At 38.9% G+C, this 20,129-nt stretch overlaps 1 protein-coding gene across 1 annotated transcript; it reads right to left on the reverse strand.

The window, feature by feature from the left end:
• Positions 1-1,912: 1,912 nt before the first annotated feature.
• Positions 1,913-18,779, reverse strand: LOC116408387 (vomeronasal type-2 receptor 26-like). Its single transcript, XM_031895165.1, has 5 exons — positions 18,529-18,779; positions 16,742-17,033; positions 11,661-12,500; positions 4,764-4,887; positions 1,913-2,814 (listed from the first exon to the last, which is right to left on the reverse strand). Exons 1-5 carry the CDS (start codon positions 18,777-18,779, stop codon positions 1,913-1,915), a joined length of 2,409 nt encoding a protein of 802 aa, XP_031751025.1.
• Between the last annotated feature and the right edge of the window lie 1,350 nt (positions 18,780-20,129).

Below are 20,129 nucleotides of genomic sequence, written 5' to 3' on the forward strand. Positions count from 1 at the left end.
CAGATCCTTGGGGTACCCTCACATTAAGTACAGAGCCTTGGGGTACCCCCACATTAAGAGGAACTGGAGACGAGGTTTTATTAGCATAGGAGACAGTGAATGAACGGTTAGAGAGATAAGAAGAGATCCAGGATGCAGCCTGACTGCGGAGACCAATCGAATGCAGAATTTGCATCAGGAGGGAGTGGTCAACCGTATCAAACGCAGCTGATAGATCTAGGAGGATTAGTACGGAAAAGTGACTTTTGGCTTTGGCAACCTGAAGATCGTTTGTAACTCTGCACAACGCTGTCTCAGTAGAGTGCGCAGGCCGAAAACCAGATTGCAGAGGGTCTAATAAATTATGGTCATTGAGAAAGTTAGTAATACGGGAGAAGACAATACGCTCTAAGATTTTGGAGGCAAGCGGTAGAAGTGAGACAGGGCGGTAGTTAGAGAGGCAGGACTGGTCCAGCGTGGACTTTTTTAGGATGGGCTTGACACAGGCCTGTTTGAAGGAAGAGGGGAAACTACCAGAGGTCAGAGAAGAGTTAAAGATGTGAGTAAGAGCCGGAGTGAGTTCAGGAATGCAGTGTTTGAGCAGAGAGGAAGGCATAGGGTCAAGAGAGCAAGTGGTGAGGGGAACAGACAAAAGAAGGTGGGAGACCTCGGAGACAGTTACGGGACCAAAAGAGTTAAGACATGCAGAGGGGGGCTGAGGAAGGAGGAGCTGGTCTGTATTAGTAGAGGGGGGAATCTGATTGCGGATGGACTCCACTTTGTTCATGAAGAACTCAGCAAAGTCCTGGGGAGAGTGCATAGGGTGAGGTAATGGGGTCTGTGAGGGACGCAGAAGGGTATTGAAAATAGAAAATAGGCGTCGTGGGTTGGATTTATTGTGGTGTATGAGGGTGTCATAGTATTCCTGTTTAGCCTTAAACAGGGCAGAATTGAGGCAGGCCAATAGGAATTTATAATGTATAAAGTCTGCTTGCGTACGGGATTTCCTCCACATACGTTCCGCAGACCTCGCACAGGAGCGTAGGAATTTGGTTTGCCCATTCAGCCACGGGCGGGGGTTTTGAACCCGAGTACGCTTAGGCTGATGGGGTGCAAATAGGTCAATGGTGGAGGCAAGTATACTGTTGTACTTGTTACTTGTTCTGCTGCTAATTCACCCGCTGGCTTTGGAAAGTCTTGAAAGCCCTGATTTGATGCTATTGCAAATGCTCCTGGTTCCTGGTTTTGTTGAAATATAAATCACTTTTGATTCAAATTTGGTTTGGCCAGGACCATGGATTTGTCCGAATCCTACCAAATACCAAACTGAATCCTGGATTCGGTGCACCCCTAATTTTAGCCCCCCCAATGATTGTAACTTTCCTTCTCCTTTAACATCCCAGTAAATTTATCTTAAAAAGGCCGACAAACAGGAATGAAAGGTTGTGGAATGGCAAAGCCAAATCCAAGTATTAGAGATAAGGGAGTGTTTGCTTTTTCCCCTGACAAAAATTGCTAAACTATTGCAAAGTCAATTTTAAAATGTTTCCTTTTTGTTCAATAGCATCACCTTTATTTTTATATAATGTTTGAGTAAAGATGAAATATCAATATGTCCAGATATGCTAAAAAAGAATAAAACTTTACATGGGGGGGTGTACTTGAGTTTCATATGATTGTAACTATATTCAAATAGACCAAAGGGATTCTGGGAAGAAATTCCTTAAGGCTCCTAAAAAAAAATCAGTGTAGCGCAGGGTTTTCTGATCAGCTTAAGGAGAGCCGGGAGTGGGGATTCACGAACAAGTCAAAAGAGTTGAGGAGACCGCCTCATATGTATGCAAATAGGCCAAAGGGAGCCCTAAGCCTTAAGGAATTTGTTCCCAGAATCCCTTTGGTCTATTAACTATATTCAGTGATGGGAAATGTGATATTACATTTTGTTTCCAAGTAAATGGGTTTTTGTGTTCATTTCTGATTTAATTAAAATGACATAACATTTTGGCAGAAATATACAGGCTAAAAGGCCCGCGCTTGAGGTGAGTATGGCAAATATCTCCACACACACAGTGTTTTTGCCTTTGGTGCTCAGATAGGCCGGGATCATTGTGATCCAAACACTGCAGAAGAGCAGCATGCTGAAAGTGATGTACTTGGCCTCATTAAAACTGTCCGGTAAGCTCCGAGCTAAAAATGCTAAAACAAAACTAACAGCTGCCAGAAGCCCCATATACCCAATAACTGAGTAAAAGCCAATAGCTGAGCCCTCATTGCACTGAATGATGATGGTTCCAGGGGAAGTGTGAATGTCCAGTTCCTGAAAGGGAGGAGAAATGGCCAACCAAGTCATGCAGATGATTATTTGAATGGATGAGCAGAACAAGACTACAGAATTGGACAGTTTGACTCCCAGCCATTTTCTCCATGAGCTCCCTGGCTTGGTGGCTTTGAAAGCAACACAAACCATGATAGTCTTGGCCAGGAGAGAAGAGACAGCTATGGAGAAGGTGATTCCAAAAGTGATGATGCGCAGCATGCAGGTTATATCCACAGGGCGACCGAGGAACAGAAACACACTGAGGAAGCTCAGCTTGATGGAGACAAGGAGGAGGAAGCTCAGGCTCCGGTTGTTGGCTCTTACAATAGGGGTGCCCCAGTTTTTAATAAACAGTATCAATATTAGCATGGTAATTAAAAAAAACAGAATTGAGATAGCTGAAAAAATGATAGAAATTATATCAGAATAAGAGAGAAATTCTTCCAATTTGGCAATACACTGAGTCCTGTTTTCATTGGGCCACTCCATTTTGGGGCAATGGACACAGTTTTCACTGTCTGTAAAGGTAAAAAAGAAAAAAACACTAGATAAAAAAAAAGAACTCAATGTAAAGTACAGATACAACCTCACCAATTACAATTCTGTCAGATTGCATTCCCTGAATTAAAGCCCCGGTGCGTAGCTTGGTGCTCTGATCATGACTAACTGGTATAATCCCTTCTGTGGCACCACAAGCAAACTGTGTGATTTTCCTATTTACATAATAAAGAGCCCAAATGCTAAATGTTGTATTTTGCTCTTTGTATGTTTTTCTGAATCCAGTAAGAGATAACATTAATGAAGTAAGATTATTCCTACAACTATTTAGAAAATATAACGTATGGTTAAAAAGCTCTTACTTGTATGTATAAAAGTGATGAAACAAATATACAGGTATGGAGTCCGATATCCGGAAACCCGTTATCCAGGAAGTTCCGCATTATGGGAAGGCCATATCCCATAGACTCCATTATAAGCAAATAATTCTAATTTTATAATTTCTAATAATAAAACAGTACCTGTACTTGATCCCAACTAAGATATAATTACCCCTTATTGGGGCAGAACAGCCCTATTGGGTTTATTTCATGGTTAAATGATTCCCTTTTCTCTGTAATAATAAAACAGTACCTGTACTTGATCCCAACTAAGATATAATTACCCCTTATTGGGGCAGAACAGCCCTATTGGGTTTATTTAATGGTTAAATGATTCCCTTTTCTCTGTAATAATAAAACAGTACCTGTACTTGATCCCAACTAAGATATAATTACCCCTTATTGGGGCAGAACAGCCCTATCGGGTTTATTTAATGGTTAAATGATTCCCTTTTCTCTGTAATAATAAAACAGTACCTGTACTTGATCCCAACTAAGATATAATTACCCCTTATTGGGGGCAGAACAGCCCTATTGGGTTTATTTAATGGTTAAATGATTCCCTTTTCTCTGTAATAATAAAACAGTACCTGTACTTGATCCCAACTAAGATATAATTACCCCTTATTGGGGCAGAACATTCCTATTGGGTTTATTTAATTTTTAAATAATCTTTTAGTAGATTTAAGGTGTAAAAAGCCAAATTATGGAAAGATCCATTATTCGGAAAAATGCAGGTCTTGATTATTCTGGGTAATGGGCCCCATACCTGTGCTACAGTTTGATTCTAACTCATCACATTTGAACAACATTATAATTTTTTTGAATAAGCACATTTTCTATATGCTATAGTATCTGCCCAGATTCAAACTGTAACCAGTGTTGGTTGTTATGAAAATGACCTAACAAGTGTAGGCTCAAACACTGGAGAGAAACCGTGTAGCATTCCAGCACTTTATTTTTGTAAAGTCCAATGACATCACACAGCGACAAATCCTTCTAAGAAGTAAAATAGCAAAAAGACAGTTCCAAAGTCCCACAGAAGTAACTCCACAGTCTGAAGAAAATAATGGCCGAAGAGTAACTGAAGCGGTTGATCCGAAGTGCAGGAATCCTTTCCTCTCTCTCTCTCTGGAGACTGACTTTTTATGTCCCTGTGGGCCCATTCTCCCAGCAAGCCCCTATTGTTTCTATGCAGGGGTGGGGAGACATATAGGTGCCAGGGTAACTGGATTATCTGCCTATTGTTTCCAATCAGGCCAGGGCAGATGTGTTGGAGCCTTTGGGTATCAGTCCCTAATCTCATCAGAGAGAAATTAAATCAATTCCGCCATTGTTTAAGATAAACCCGTCACATTGGTCATTACTGCTGTGCCCACAGGTTTCTGACATGACCTATATAACATTTATCTGCAGGGGGATAATGACAGTTAATCTAAGCATGTTTGAGGGTGCAGACTGCAGGGTGTAGGCATCATCAGCCACGTTTGATACTTTATTGTGTGCATTTAAACTTGTGTCTAGAGAAGAACTACTGAAACATCTCTTGTTATATAAACATATGGATATTATTATTATGGTGTTTGTACCAGATGTGTTTGCAATTTCTCCATTAGAACACGGGACACAGTTATAACAACAGGAATGGGCTCCGGGCTTTGGCACCTTCCTGAAGCCGGGGAGGCAATTATCTGTGCATTGAGATTTCGGGACCTATAAAACAAAATGCAGAATATTTTTTTTTATCAACTCGAGTCCACAAATGTTTTACATTTATTAAAAAGTCTGAACTAAGAAAAGCCCACCTGAGAAAAAGTCACAAAACTGTGAAATATCTGACTTCTTGTGTTAAAACTGCCACTCTTTCAAACTGTCACATGTAAAACAAGCACCAAAAATCCAAAACCTCTAAAGTATTGAGTCAAAAGAAGTATCACCCAGGGAAGGGACCTCTGCCATTGACTTCTACATGAGCTCGACAGGTTCAGAGTAATCGGATTCGGAATTGTCACATAATAAATCTTCTTTGGAAATATTCTTTGGAGCCTCAAATAGTCGATATTAGTGATGAGCAAATCTGTCCTGTTTTGTCTAACCCCCACACATTTTGACACAACAGCGCCTCATTTGACGCAAGCGATTTTTAAAAATTTTTTTGATGCACTGTGAATTTTTTCTTGGCAAATTTTTGTTAATTTTTTGTTTGCCAATGTCGAAATGCGGAAATTTGCAGCAAATCCATGCCAGGCCACAAAAATTTGGTCATCACTAGTCGATATTTATTAAAGAAGAAACTTGGGAAACGTAGCATGAAAAAAAATTCAATAATCAAAACTGGCGAGGTTCAGTAGAAGCCAATATTCTCTAACAATTTTATTTATTTTCCAAGTTCATTAAAACATGAGTTTAACCTAATTGAAAATGAATGGAACAATGTAATTCTCACAGGCGTGAAACTTTTTTTCTGCCAAAAAGTGCGGTGGGAATATTCTGTCGCATTTTTTTTCTTAAATAAACTAGGTTTGAAACAAAATTGCATGAACCTTTTTGCATCATGTTTTGGTGTGCATTTTTCCCCACGTTCAAAATTAGTAAGAAGCATTCAGACTATGGAGGATTCTCCCATCTTCTTCCCCAGCACACACCAACTTGGCCATAGATTATAAAGAATAATAAACCACCTACTTAAATATACAGTAAAAGGCTGTATGTGCTGCAGTGCAATGGTGGGCTCAACACTAGGGCCAGATTTTACAAGGCTCAGACTCCTTATTTTCATCACACACGAGGTGCTCCAGAGAAATGGATAGATGATAGATAGATAGATAGATAGATAGATAGATAGATAGATAGATAGATTGATAGATAGCTAGAAAACAAGAGGCTCTCTATTTAGGCTTGAGGGGCAGAAGTTCCACTCACAGAGAGACAGCCAGGCTGTGGGACGCCCTGCCAGGTCATGTTGTGATGGCAGATTATATTAAAGCCTATAAGAGGGGCTTGGATTATATTTTAAATGTAAAAACATAAAGAAACATGTTCTAACCTCATTGTTCTTGGTCTTCCATCCTATCTTTGATATAAACTTTAGATACTTATCTGGTGGAGCCCATGGTGTAAACACCCCAAAATGCTGCATAGTAATCTGTTTATAAGACTGAAAAGTAACATATCGGATCTTGTACTGAGTAATAAACTCTCCATCCTCCTCAAATGATATAGTTCTATTCATTGTTGGGTCAGAAAAATTGTACTGAACTTTTTTCAGATAATGATGCATCTATTAACAAAACATACAATACATATTATTATTATGTTATTAACCATCAAATCATTTATAATAATCACAGCCATCTGTGTATTTTGGAGCCCTAAATATGAGCTTTAAATTTCAATATTCCTGAGATCAGAATGCTGCAGCCAATACATATGATGTAAATTAAAAAAATTCCACTGGAGAGCCCAGTAAGTTCTGTGTTTTATTGAGAGATACATAGCACTAGATGTTTTGGACCTCTTGGAAAGTGGACATGACGAACCCTACACCATTGTTTGATTGAACCCTTCATTGAGCTTCACATTTTGTGGCTTCAAATTGCATTTTTCCTTTGATGCAGCCAATAAATGTTTGTTTTGAGCTTTCTGTACTATTATTGTTCCTTGTCACAGGCCTGAAGAACTGCAACTCACAGCGGTTTCTCTTTGTTTCTTCGGTTGTCTAATGACAACTCTCAGGCCACAGAATTGGAAGAAGGGTTTCCATGCTTCTCACATACTTTATAATACAACTTTGGCATCAGTGGTTCTTAAAAATTAAGAAAAAAAATCATTTAAAAATTTGATTTTTTTTCTTTTGAAATTCTGTGTTTAGTTTGGGATACGTTTTGGATATTGTTGTTTGATTTGCCCTTAAATTTGGGGACTGCGTTCCATTAACTTTAGCCCTTTTTGACTGGTCAGTTAGGATCCTTAACTTTAATAAATTGTGAACCAATGGTGGCTTGGATGCCTATGCAGTAGGATGCGCAGATAGAGAGCTCCGTATTCTCAGGACCAACAAAGTGGCACAAAGAGGTGGAAACTCAGAATATAACCATCTGCAACACTGTGACCAGCGAACAAAAGTAAGCAGATGGGTAAAACAAGGGGGAAAAGGAAGCCCGGTGAAATCTGTGGACAATGCCCTATCCTTACTGCACTCCGGGAACCTAATTGATGCTAATGAATCCTCCTGCTTTACATCAGCAAAATGAAAAAGACAAGTGGACAGTGGCTGGATGGTGACACCTCAAAGGAGCCAGCAACAAGGGCCTACATGAAGTAGAACTTTAAACAAGAAAAATATCTAGTATAAATAAATCTAAAGCAAATGGACTTGTTCAGTAATCATTGAAGATGTTTCACTACTCATCCGAGCAGCTTCTTCAGTTCAACTGACTGGTATGGGAAGTCCTCAGCATATGTAAAGATATTCAAAATATTTTGAAGAAGCTGCTCGGATGAGTAGTGAAACGTCTTCAATGATTACTTAACAAGTCCAGTTGCTTTAGATTTATTTATACTAGATATACCATGACCTGGATGAATAAAAATCTTCATAGACATAAACAAGAAAAACTTATTTGCAACAAAAAGGGTAGATTTATTACATAAATAAATCAAAATGTGTTTTTTAAAGCAAAAAGTTATGATCTTGTTTATTTTCAACTTCAACTATAATTCAGCTTTTCCAGACTTAAATACTCAAGAGTCATTAAGAGGGAAAATTGGATCAAACTATTTCTTATCTAAAAATTGCAAGCTTTAGTATATAGTGATGAGCGAATCTGTCCTGTTTCGCTGAAAGATTCACAAAGCTTTGAAAAGGTTCTGGAAGCGGTGAAAAATTTGCGAAATGGCGAAAAATGATGCACTCGTCAAAAAAAATTGTGACAATTTTTGCCACAAGGCGAATATTCACTCCAATTTCGAGAAACATTCCACCAATTGTGAATCCGTGCCTGCCGAAAATTTCACTCATCACTATCTTAAAAACTTAATGGGAGGTAGATTTTCAAAATTCAAGCTAATTTAAAATTCATGTTTTCGAAATAACTTTGAGATTTTGCAGGCACATTGAAAAATGAAGATGTGACTTTAGAGTAGAGTTTAGAGTGCTATTTTCACCATAATTTTAACTGGGTTTTTGAGATTTGAGCATTTTCATGAATAAACTCTAGCAATCAAGATTTTTAAGTTTTTTCAAGTTTTTCCAAATTATGAAAAAAATTAAAAAAAAATTAAAAAAACACAAATTTAATCCACCTCTAAGGAGCAAATTTATTGCCATGTCTCCAGTATAAGCTCCCATCATCTCATTATTTTTTGTTGCTCAGTAGCAGTGAACTCCCTCTGCTGGTCGTTTGCTGTAAATGCAGTGAAACATTTTCTCTGTAGCATCTGACCCTATGGAACCACTATACTCCTGACATGTGACCTATTACAGTGCATTGTGGGAGTTCAGACTCCATTTTGTAGCCCATGCTGTGGAAGAAGCACACTACATCCACCTTCTTCTCCATGGTACCATCGCTGGTAAGCATTATGGGCATAAAACCTGCACTGAGCCACCATTAAAGCTGCCAGCACCTCAGAGACACTGTTGCATTTAATTACTGCCAGCATTGCCATGTTGATGTTCCAGCTGTTTTCTGTGTTACATATTTTGCCCTATACTCATTGTGTTTTATTTAATTTACATTCCAGCTTCACCTCATTTTCCATAATCATCCAGTAAAGTTCAACAGATTTCACCGTATTAGAGCTCACCACATAAAAAAAATTTCACCCACTTTCTATTTATTCTTATAAACAAAGCATTAGGGTTGAGGAGACTCATACAGATAAAAGTACACAAAAGGAATTCTGGGAATGAATTCCAAACTCCTAAAAAAAATCTTATTTACATGGGTTTATCTTATAGTCTACAGCTCACCCACTGGGTTATAAAGCAGAAGCCGGGATAATAGCTGATCAGATTCCCAACTACAGACCGGTTTCACCTTTCTTGAGGCTCATCAGTGTAGTGCAAGGTTTTCTGATACCTAAGCTGATCAGAAAACACTGATGAGCCCCAAGAAGGGTGGAACCGGTCTGTACTTGGGAATCTGATCAGCTATTATCCTGGCTTCTGCTTTAAACCCAGTGGGTGAGCTGTAGCCTATAAGATAAACCCATGTAAATGGGATTCTTTTTAGGAGTTTGGAATTCATTCCCAGAATTCCTTTTCTTTGTTTTTATCTGTATGAGTCTCCTCAACCTTAATGATTTGTTTGTAAAACCACACAGTGACTCTTCCTAAGCTAATCAGAAAACCCTGATGAGCCCCAAGAAGGGTGGAACCGGTCTGTAGTTGGGAATCTGATCAGCTATTGTCCTGGCTTCTGCTTTAAACCTAGTGGGTGAGCTTTAGCCTATAGGATAAAGCTATGTAAATGGGATATTTGTTAGGAGTTGGGAATTCATTCCCAGAATTCCTTTTGTGTACTTTTATCTGTATGAGGCAGTCTCCTCAACCTTAATGATTTGTATACCACATGGTGACTCTACCTAAGCTGATCAGATAACCCTGCACTACACTGATGAGCCTCAAGAAAGGCAAAACTGGTCTGTAGTTGGGAATCTGATCAGCTATTATCCCGGCTTCTGCTTTAAACCCAGTGGGTGAGCTGTAGCCTATAGGATAAACTCATGTAAATGGTTTTTTTTTAGGAGTTTGGAATTCATTCCCAGAATTCCTTTTGTGTATTTTTATCTGTATGAGGCAGTCTCCTCAATCTTAATGATTTGTAAACCACATGGTGACTCTCCCTAAGCTGATCAGATAACCCTGCACTACACTGATGAGCCTCAAGAAAGGCAAAACCAGTCTGTAGTTGGGAATCTGATCAGCTATTATCCTGGCTGTAGCGTATAGGATAAACCCATGTAAATGGGATTCTTTTTAGGAGTTTGGAATTCATTCCCAGAATTCCTTTTGTTTAGTTGTATCTGTATGAGGCAGTCTCCTTAACCCGAATGATTTGTTTGTAAAACCACACAGTGACTCTCCCTAAGCTGATCAGAAAACCCTGCACTGCCTCAAGAAGGACAAAACCGGTCTGTAGTTGGGAATCTGATCAGCTATTATCCCGGCTTCTGCTTTAAACCCAGTGGGTGAGCTGTAGCCTATAGGATAAACCCATGGAAATGGATTTTTTTTTAATTCATTCCCAGAGTTCCTTTTGTGTATTTATTCTTATGGGATTTTAAGAAGTATAATTATCAAAATGTGTACACTAACTTTCAACCTTTTATAATTAGGCTTCTAAAAATCCCATAGGAATGAATAGAATGTGGGTGATTTTTTTCTGTGGTGAGCTCTAATCTCACACTTTGATAAATCTGCCCCTATGTGTACAGACTTGCACTGTTAACCTTTTAATAATATTGAATGCAATTTTACAAACCATAGAATGGGGGTTTTAAAAATGAAGATAATAAGGGGGAACATTTGGTTATTGTGTCAATATATGAAGTACATAGCAAATTATCAGGAAAGAGTCCTTATATCTCTATATTATATCATTATTATGTTTACAATTTAGCAAATAGCATTTTAACTCAGTAAATGAAAGACAAATTTAGGGGCAGATTTGTGAAAACTCCATAATTTCTAATTTTTTGAAATTTTCAAATTCAACTAAACTCATTTTCTTGAATTTCTAATATTTACTAAAATAAAGTTGCAAGGAAAATCATAAAAAACTCTACTTTTCCAAACTGTTGCTACAAAAATTCAGAATTTATCGAATTGTCATGGGACAATCCGAAAGCATCGAGTTTTCTACCATCGAAATCTCCTACATTTTCAGACAAAAGAAAGAACTTACAGGAAAGAGAAGGGACCTTTGCCACTGACTTCTACACAATCTCAGCAAGTTTAACCTGGTCAATTGTCAGATTTGGATTTTTAGCCCGGCACTAAGTTTGTCCAGGCACAGAAACCCATAGCAACCAACCAGCAGGTAGATTTTGCCAGTCACCTGTTTAAAAGTAAACATCTTATTGGTTGCTATGGTTTACTGCTTCTGGGCAAAATAAATGCCTACTATTATATATGGGGAAAGTTTTTTCAGTTTTGTGTAGTGTAGCCATGGAGATCAAATCTACCAGTATTCCCACTCTTTTGGTAAAATCTACCCTAATGTGGTCCTGACAAAAAGTGTTTTTTCTTAACGGTGATTACAATGACAATTTTGAGATAAAATGAATAAAAAAAAAAGACTTCTGATTCTGAAAATAGAGAGCAGATACGTTTTTGGCTATAAATAGTATCTATTGGTGATGGATATTCCATAAATATATAACTATTGCTATAATGATAGAAATTCAAGTTAACTGTAGATGTGCAAGAGTATCATATAGAATTATGGACAAAATAAGTTATTAAACATCAAAATTATTACCTGATTTCTATAATTTTGCTCTTTTTTGGCCTTTTCAGTAGTTCTGTTGGCAAGTGATATCATAATACCAAGCGCACGAGCCATTATATCAACTGCAAGGAGAACACGGGGGGAATAAATCTTATTGTCAAAGTGTCGAACATTTGTAATGAGTTCCCTCCCGCTGCAGTTGTACAAGAAGCCTGAGTACAGTTTCTCATATGCTTTATTCTTAGCTGGGTCCTTTGATAAACATGAATGATACTGCATCCAGATGTCTTCAAGCAACTTGTCTTTGGGGTATTTTGAAGGATGAAATTCCTTTAGAACTTGAGTATTCTCAGGGCTGTACGAGGAACCCAGCAACATTTGTGTAATTCCCAAACTGCCATTAAATATTTCTATTGCGTAATCCATAAAGTGCATAGAAGATGCCAAATTATAGGAAACAATTATTGTCTTTTTAATAAACAAATCTGAAAGGTGAATTAATTCTCCTACAGCACTGGTAGGAACTGTTCCACAAAATACAATTACACTGGCTGTGGATTCTTCTATAACCCTTTTATAGACCATATAATTTGGAATATTGGTCTCAATTTCAGTTCTCGATATATAACCTGTTATCTTTATAGTGAATTCAATACATATCCCGTCATTAGAAAGGATGCTTTTCAGCAGTTGATGTTCTTTTTCTCCACCGTAATCATCTAATCGTATGATTCCAACCCAGGTCCAGCCAAAATATTTCAGTAACTTGCTCAAAACAAAATAATGGCCACGGTCACTTTGTGTTGTGCGGAAAAAGTATGGGAATGAGATTCTGTCGCTGAGCATGTTGTCTGTAGCTCCGTAACTGATCTACACAGTAAATATGGAGACAATGATAACTCTGGCACATACACTGTGGGGCGTATTTATTACCATTGAAGACAAACATCACCGGTGATGAGATCAGATCTTTGCTTTTCAACTTGTAGGTGACTGTTAATGTTTAATTGCTGATTTATTGCTATGAGCAACATCACCGATGATGTTTGTCTTCAATGTTAATAAATACAGCCCTATGGGTGTCACATTGATTGGGTTACTCCAAGACAAGTCGTTTTCTAGTATCAATAGCTGCACTGTAACAAATAAGACTTCTGACAAGAGTGGAACCCTTGGTTTAGCTCTACTGGAGTTAGGCAGGAGGTCACAAGTGTTCGACAGTGTGTCTGCAGAGTTCCCATTGGTTATAAAACTAATAGTGAGCTCAACTCTAGGAAAATGGTCATATGTACCAGGCAAAAAGAGAACATTTACAAGATATGAATGCATTGGTACTACACTTCAGATAGACTCCATGCCCTCTTCCCAGACCACCCCAACACATGCTGGAGACTTTGCGAGGACAAAGGCACCCTATACCACATCTTCTGGACCTGTCCCAAGATACAGACTCTTTGGGATAATGTAGCAGATTTACTAACAAGTCTTACCACCCAGGTCTTGCCGAAAGACCCAATAACCTATTTGCTGGGGAGGCCTTTCCCTGAACTCCCCAAATACTCCCAGATCTTAGTCAACCACGTTTTAACAGCCACTCGACTAGCTATAGCAGCTAAATGGAAAACTATGGATCCTCCCACTATATCCGAAATTATAGCCAGAGTAAACAGCAACAGACGATTTGAGGACAAAATAGCATTTATACAAAACAAATCTGCTAACTTCCAAAAGATCTGGTCTGTTTGGGTGTTCAGGGGCCTCTCTGACTAATTGTTCAATAATGTGCAGACCTACTTTCATAAAGCTAACATACCCTAGCTATAAGCTCTCTTGACTGATCAACATATACCCTTAAGACCAACAAGGCGGACAGTTACTGTTTTCCTTTCCTTTTCCCTCCCTCTCACTTAACTCTCCAAGGTTTTTATGCCTTCTTCAACAAACCCCATACCTTCCTCTCCTCTCCTTCCCCCTTTTCACACCCCTCTTTCATTAAACCTTCACTTTCCTTGAAATTTAGACACTGTACCAAAATATGGAAAGCATATCCTGTTAATTATGTCCATGTCAATGTTTCAAATGGATCTCCACCAGATGACTGTCTAAAATGTCAATGTTTACCCCCTCCTCTCATTTTTCTTTCTGTACCCCCCCCAAATACTTTAATATCCTTTCAATAAAATATTAGTTACAAAAGAAAAAAAACTAATGGTAAGCTAAGGGGCAGATTTACCAAAACTCTATCATTTCTAATTTTTTGCATTTTCCAATTTGACTAAATTTGTTATCCGAAGGTCTTATATTTACTAGAAAAGAAGTTGCTAGGAAAAGTCATAGAAAATGTTTTATTGAGTTAATAAAAACCCAGCATCAAAAATCCAAAAGTTTCGAGACAAAAGAAAGACCTTCAAGGAAAGGGAGCTTTGTCATTAACTTCTACATAGGGCCAGATTTATCAAAGTCTGAATTTCGGATCATTAAAAGTATGATTGCAAAAAATTTGGATTAAATACGAAAATTTCTCATGTGTGTTAATTGCGCGAAAAATCTTATTGTGGTCGTACCAAAATATTGCGGTACGATCCGAAAGTTAAGAAATTTTCATATCCGAACGATCGTAAACGGCGTAAAGAATTTTCTGCTTTGAACCTTCAGTGCATGATTTTGGAAGCCTCCCATAGGGCTCAATGGCACTCTGCAGCTCCAACCCGGCCCAAGGAAAGTCTCCCATAGGGCTCAATGGCACTCTGCAGCTCCAACCCGGCCCAAGGAAAGTCTCCCATAGGGCTCAATGGCACTCTGCAGCTCCAACCCGGCCCAAGGAAAGTCTCCCATAGGGCTCAATGGCACTCTGCAGCTCCAACCCGGCCCAAGGAAAGTCTCCCATAGGGCTCAATGGCACTCTGCAGCTCCAACCCGGCCCAAGGAAAGTCTCCCATAGGGCTCAATGGCACTCTGCAGCTCCAACCCGGCCCAAGGAAAGTCTCCCATAGGGCTCAATGGCACTCTGCGGCTCCAACCCGGCCCAAGGAAAGCCTCCCATAGGGCTCAATGGCACTCTGCGGCTCCAACCCGGCCCAAGGAAAGTCTCCCATAGGGCTCAATGGCACTCTGCAGCTCCAACCCGGCCCAAGGAAAGTCTCCCATAGGGCTCAATGGCACTCTGCAGCTCCAACCCGGCCCAAGGAAAGCCTCCCATAGGGCTCAATGGCACTCTGCAGCTCCAACCCGGCCCAAGGAAAGTCTCCCATAGGACTCAATGGCACTCTGCAGCTCCAACCCGGCCCAAGGAAAGTCTCCCATAGGACTCAATGGCACTCTGCAGAACCAACCTGGCCCAAGGAAATTCACCATAACAAACCTTGAATGAATAACGAAACTTTGGTACTCGTTGCGTCAAATACGATTTTGTCACACAAATCGATGCAAAGCATGAAAAAGTAGCAGAAATTAATGAAAAAATCATAGAAAATACACACAGTTCTAAAAGTTAGAAAAAATTAATTTTTCCCATTTGGACCAATTCGTACTTTGATGAATGTGCCCCATAAACTCGCCAAGTTTAACCTGGGGAATTGTCAGATTTTTAGCCATTTAGATGCAAAGTAAATCTTGAAAAAGTTGCAGCATTTTCTATCTGCAAATTTTACTGTTAAAAATCTATTTCGAAATAAAAAAAAGTAAATGAGCCCCTAAGTGTTCAACATAATTGTTCTATTGCGGTTAAATGCAAATTAGTTTTTTCAGTGATCCATGTAATTGTTTCATCTGTGATTACTGATACTGAACTCATCTCTAACATTTGTGTGGGGGGGGCATTTGGGCATCACCATCGGTGATTGAAGAGTATTTTCTCAGATTTTTTTAAGGTTCTTTGTTCTCTTTATACAAAGTTAGCCAAGCAGCTGCTATGTTAATGTCCTATACAATAAGTTAGTTATAGGAGCAGGTGCATATAATTTAATTGGTTTATATATATTATGCTCTGATGTAATTAGCCTTGGGGTGTATGTGTGTGTTTTATGAGGATTGGGGGCCTGGAGCGAGATCTGCAGAAAAGGAGATATGTCAAACTTCTCTGATGAAGAACTATTGCATCAAAAAGGTCATTTTCGGATATGTAAGAAGGGTCATTATAACCCTGTACTTTAGGCACAATAGAATATATTTGACTAATTTATAAATATTAAAGAACGAAGTGGGTACATATATTTTATCTTATATGTTGAAATATTTAAATGGTATATGTATGTATGTATGTATGTATGTATAACTTTCTTTATAAAGCGCTACTTATGTACCCAGCGCTGTACAGTAGAATACATTAATATAAACAGGGGGTTATTAAGATAATAGATAAATACAAAGTATTAGATTAAGCGCAAATAAATACAAGATACCGTTGCAATAAGAGTCAAAGACACAAGAGGATGGAGGTCCCTGCCCCATGGAGCTTACAATCTATATGGGAGGGTAACTTACAGACACAAATAGGCAAATATAAGGGCTGTAGGTCACAGTGGGTGACATTACAATATAAGTGCCAGTTTCCTGGTCAGGTATATACATGGAAATAGATATTCTATGTTGGTTTTGTCATATATTCATGTTATTCTATGTAGTTATTATATATTTAGTGTTTTGGGAATATATATGTTCAACTAATTGTATAGCCTTAGTAATTACAATTGATGCAGAACTGACATTTTGACGATGATTAATGATCCAATTTAAAGGCAGATGGCACTTTTATGACAGTTGGATATATTATGCAAAGCAGTTTATTATTCTAAGAACTGTATACAAACTGGCTGAAATTTTGAGTAAGAGAGCTCATTCCTTACTCCTACCCCCGAGAAGGTCCGAACAATCAGAGCTCTAACTGTGCGGAAGGCTATCAGATTCCCACCACTGAAGGACAAAGACTTTTGTTAGACTTTATCTGCCTTCCAGTCGCTCTTCTGTTGATGATCATTTGTATCTGGTGTTGTGGACTGGGATAGAATTTAATTTATTTGGCCCAGAATTCTAGAATGGTCTATGTTGACCCCTTTGCATGCATCTTTGCATTTTGCTTTAACTAAATTGTCCATAAACTTTATATTTCTTACCTGGGAATAGCCATACAAGTTCAGAATCTGGGCTATTGCTACTGTATTCTCTGAGCTGAGATCCCCAATAAACCCAGCAATGTTTCTCTTTCCCACACAGGAGTAATTGGGAACTGGCTCCCTGGTACCAGATAATATCTGTAATACGCTCCTTACAGCCTTCCGGGGGTCCCCACAGGAATCATATATATGGTACCCCAGGGTCAGGTTAAGGAGAACGTTTGGAGACTGGTTAATTTGCTTGATGGCTATAAGTAAATCCACTAATTGTCTGTAATACTCTGGGAAAACACTATAAAAAATATATCTATATTACAATTCAGGTCAAAATTAAGATACAGATATTTCATATTTTGGCTTTTGATATGTTTCATATATTCATATACTTGTACCAATCGATGCATTATATGTATCCAAGTAAGGTTGTTCAAAAAAAAGTTAAGTGACAAAAGGAAGTTGGAGGGAGCAAACATATTAATATTGATGTTGTTAATAATGATGATAATAATAATAACTGACAATTCATTCTTATTGATACAATGTACGTACCAGTGAAAAAACATTCAGATTCTTAAGAGTTATATTGGGGATTATACACACAGTATATGCAAACATATTAAATATCATTATAGATATATATATTAAAGATAATGAGTTAAAGATAGAGATATTGTTATTTATTTTGTCCCATTTTGCTTTGACGAAAAAACTTAAGAAATGGCGAAAATCCACAAAAAATAAATTTTGCTCATCACTAATTAGGAACATGGAATGGAAGAATATTTGTAATATATAATTTTCAAAATTATCTGTAAAAGTATTTTGTGGTGATAATGGAGAGACAGATTTACGAGTTTTTGAGGTCAAGAGGTTTCATTGTGGAAAAAAAAACAAAACATGACAATTCGAGTGTGACTCACATTGTTCTCAAACACAATCTTATTTAGGAAAGGACACGGACAGAACAGTTGTGTTTTGTTAAAGAAGAAAGTTACACATAAAAAAAAATCACATTATTCCATTTATATTCAATTGTGCTGAAAACCTCAAAACTTTACATAAAGAGGAAAAAAATGAATAAAATAATGGATTTTTTCACAAAATGGGCGCAACAATTAAAAAAAGATTGTTGAATTTTTCAATGTATTCATTTTTTCTGACAATTTTTTTCGCCGTTCCGCAAATTTTTCACCGTTTCGCAAATCTTTTCAAGTGCAAGAGGGAATTATAGTGCTAAAAACATGACTTTTCCATTCATTGTGAATAAGCTGGAAAAGATGATCTGTTATTTGTAGGGTGTCGGCAGCTTTTTTTATACGAAATATAGTTTCCAATGTGGTTTGACCATGAAATCTAAAATATGTTTGTATCGTGTGTGAAGCCTAAACAAAACCTGTATTTTCATATTATTATGTTCACATTCGCTTCTTGTGGATTGTGATAAATAAATAACAGATAGAAATAATTGCCCTAGGCACACATTGCCCCTCAGAAAAAAAATAGCAAAACATTATGGAAAATTGCTAGACAGTTGGCCAAGTAATATTGAAAATCCAGCGGTTGGATTTAGGATTAAACATTAACTCCTGTTGCTATCAGCGAGGATTCATACTGTATTACTATATGTTAGTTACTAGTTATTGCTTTATTTATACAGAGGATCCGCAGATTGGGGGAAATATAAATTGTACAGAATTCTCATATTCATTAACAAAAGATTTCCCTTCACATTAATAAAAATACCTTTATTACAGTGGTAATTGTTGTAGACAGTATGTGGGACTTACTCAACACACGCCATTCGCAGGTAACCGTCCTGTGCATATCTGAAAGGAATTGTATACGAGTTCACTGTTAACGCTCCACCAATCATAATGTCTCCTTCCTGGATGTATTCATAGTCTTCATACGTTGGGATGATCTTCAGCTCACAGGCAGGATTAATGGTCTGAACTGTAGATGTGCAGGGAACCAGGAATAAAACTATGATATATATGATCAGATTAATGGCATTAGTTATGTCTGTGACTCTTACCATTGCAGACCCACTGAGTGCCATGTATCCCAATATAAGGCAGAGGGACAGAGCATTCCCCACAAAAGTCAGTAGCACAGAGAGATACAGGGGCCCCAGGGTTGGGCTGTGTGTGTAGAACAGAGTAAGGGGCCCGGCTCATCCAACCCTCATTTTATAGAGAGCAGAGAGAGGATTTGCCCCAGTAACAGTCAGTGGCACAGAGAGACACAGGGGCCCCAGGGTTGGGCTGTGTGTGTAGAACAGAGTAAGGGGCCCGGCTCATCCAACCCTCATTTTATAGAGAGCAGAGAGAGGATTTGCCCCAGTAACAGTCAGTGGCACAGAGAGACACAGGGGCCCCAGGGTTGGGCTGTGTGTGTAGAACAGAGTAAGGGGCCCGGCTCATCCAACCCTCATTTTATAGAGAGCAGAGAGAGGATTTGCCCCAGTAACAGTCAGTGGCACAGAGAGACACAGGGGCCCCAGGGTTGGGCTGTGTGTGTAGAACAGAGTAAGGGGCCCGGCTCATCCAACCCTCATTTTATAGAGAGCAGAGAGAGGATTTGCCCCAGTAACAGTCAGTGGCACAGAGAGACACAGGGGCCCCAGGGTTGGGCTGTGTGTGTAGAACAGAGTAAGGGGCCTGGCTCATCCAACCCTCATTTTATAGAGAGCAGAGAGAGGATTTGCCCCAGTAACAGTCAGTGGCACAGAGAGACACAGGGGCCCCAGGGTTGGGCTGTGTGTGTAGAACAGAGTAAGGGGCCCGGCTCATCCAACCCTCATTTTATAGAGAGCAGAGAGAGGATTTGCCCCAGTAACAGTCAGTGGCACAGAGAGACACAGGGGCCCCAGGGTTGGGTTGTGTGTGTAGAACAGAGTAAGGGGCCCGGCTCATCCAACCCTCATTTTATAGAGAGCAGAGAGAGGATTTGCCCCAGTAACAGTCAGTGGCACAGAGAGACACAGGGGCCCCAGGGTTGGGCTGTGTGTGTAGAACAGAGTAAGGGGCCCGGCTCATCCAACCCTCATTTTATAGAGAGCAGAGAGAGGATTTGCCCCAGTAACAGTCAGTGGCACAGAGAGACACAGGGGCCCCAGGGTTGGGCTGTGTGTGTAGAACAGAGTAAGGGGCCCGGCTCATCCAACCCTCATTTTATAGAGAGCAGAGAGAGGATTTGCTCAGTAGAATAAATATAGGCACAGCCACCGGGGGAGCTTCAGTCTATTCTGGGAATGTTAAGTTTACAAATTACCAGTAAAAATAATACCTTTATTTAATAATATTTTCTATGCACTTTTCTACTTTGTAGACATCTACTTTTTTTTTTAAAAAAAACAGACAATCTAGATTAGTTTCTGCAAAAATGT

This window comes from Xenopus tropicalis, chromosome 1, assembly GCF_000004195.4.
Source record: "Xenopus tropicalis strain Nigerian chromosome 1, UCB_Xtro_10.0, whole genome shotgun sequence".
Classification (NCBI taxonomy): domain Eukaryota; kingdom Metazoa; phylum Chordata; class Amphibia; order Anura; family Pipidae; genus Xenopus; species Xenopus tropicalis.

Coding starts and splice junctions, on each gene's coding strand:
- LOC116408387 (XM_031895165.1), bottom strand. CDS start 18,779: ATGGTAAGAGTCACAGACATAACTAATGCCATTAATCTGATCATATAT. Junction 12,501..16,741: donor ACTTGTATGGCTATTCCCAG/GTAAGAAATATA, acceptor TTTACTGTGTAG/ATCAGTTACGGAGCTACAGA. Junction 4,888..11,660: donor AGCAAAATTATAGAAATCAG/GTAATAATTTTG, acceptor TTTGTTTTATAG/GTCCCGAAATCTCAATGCAC.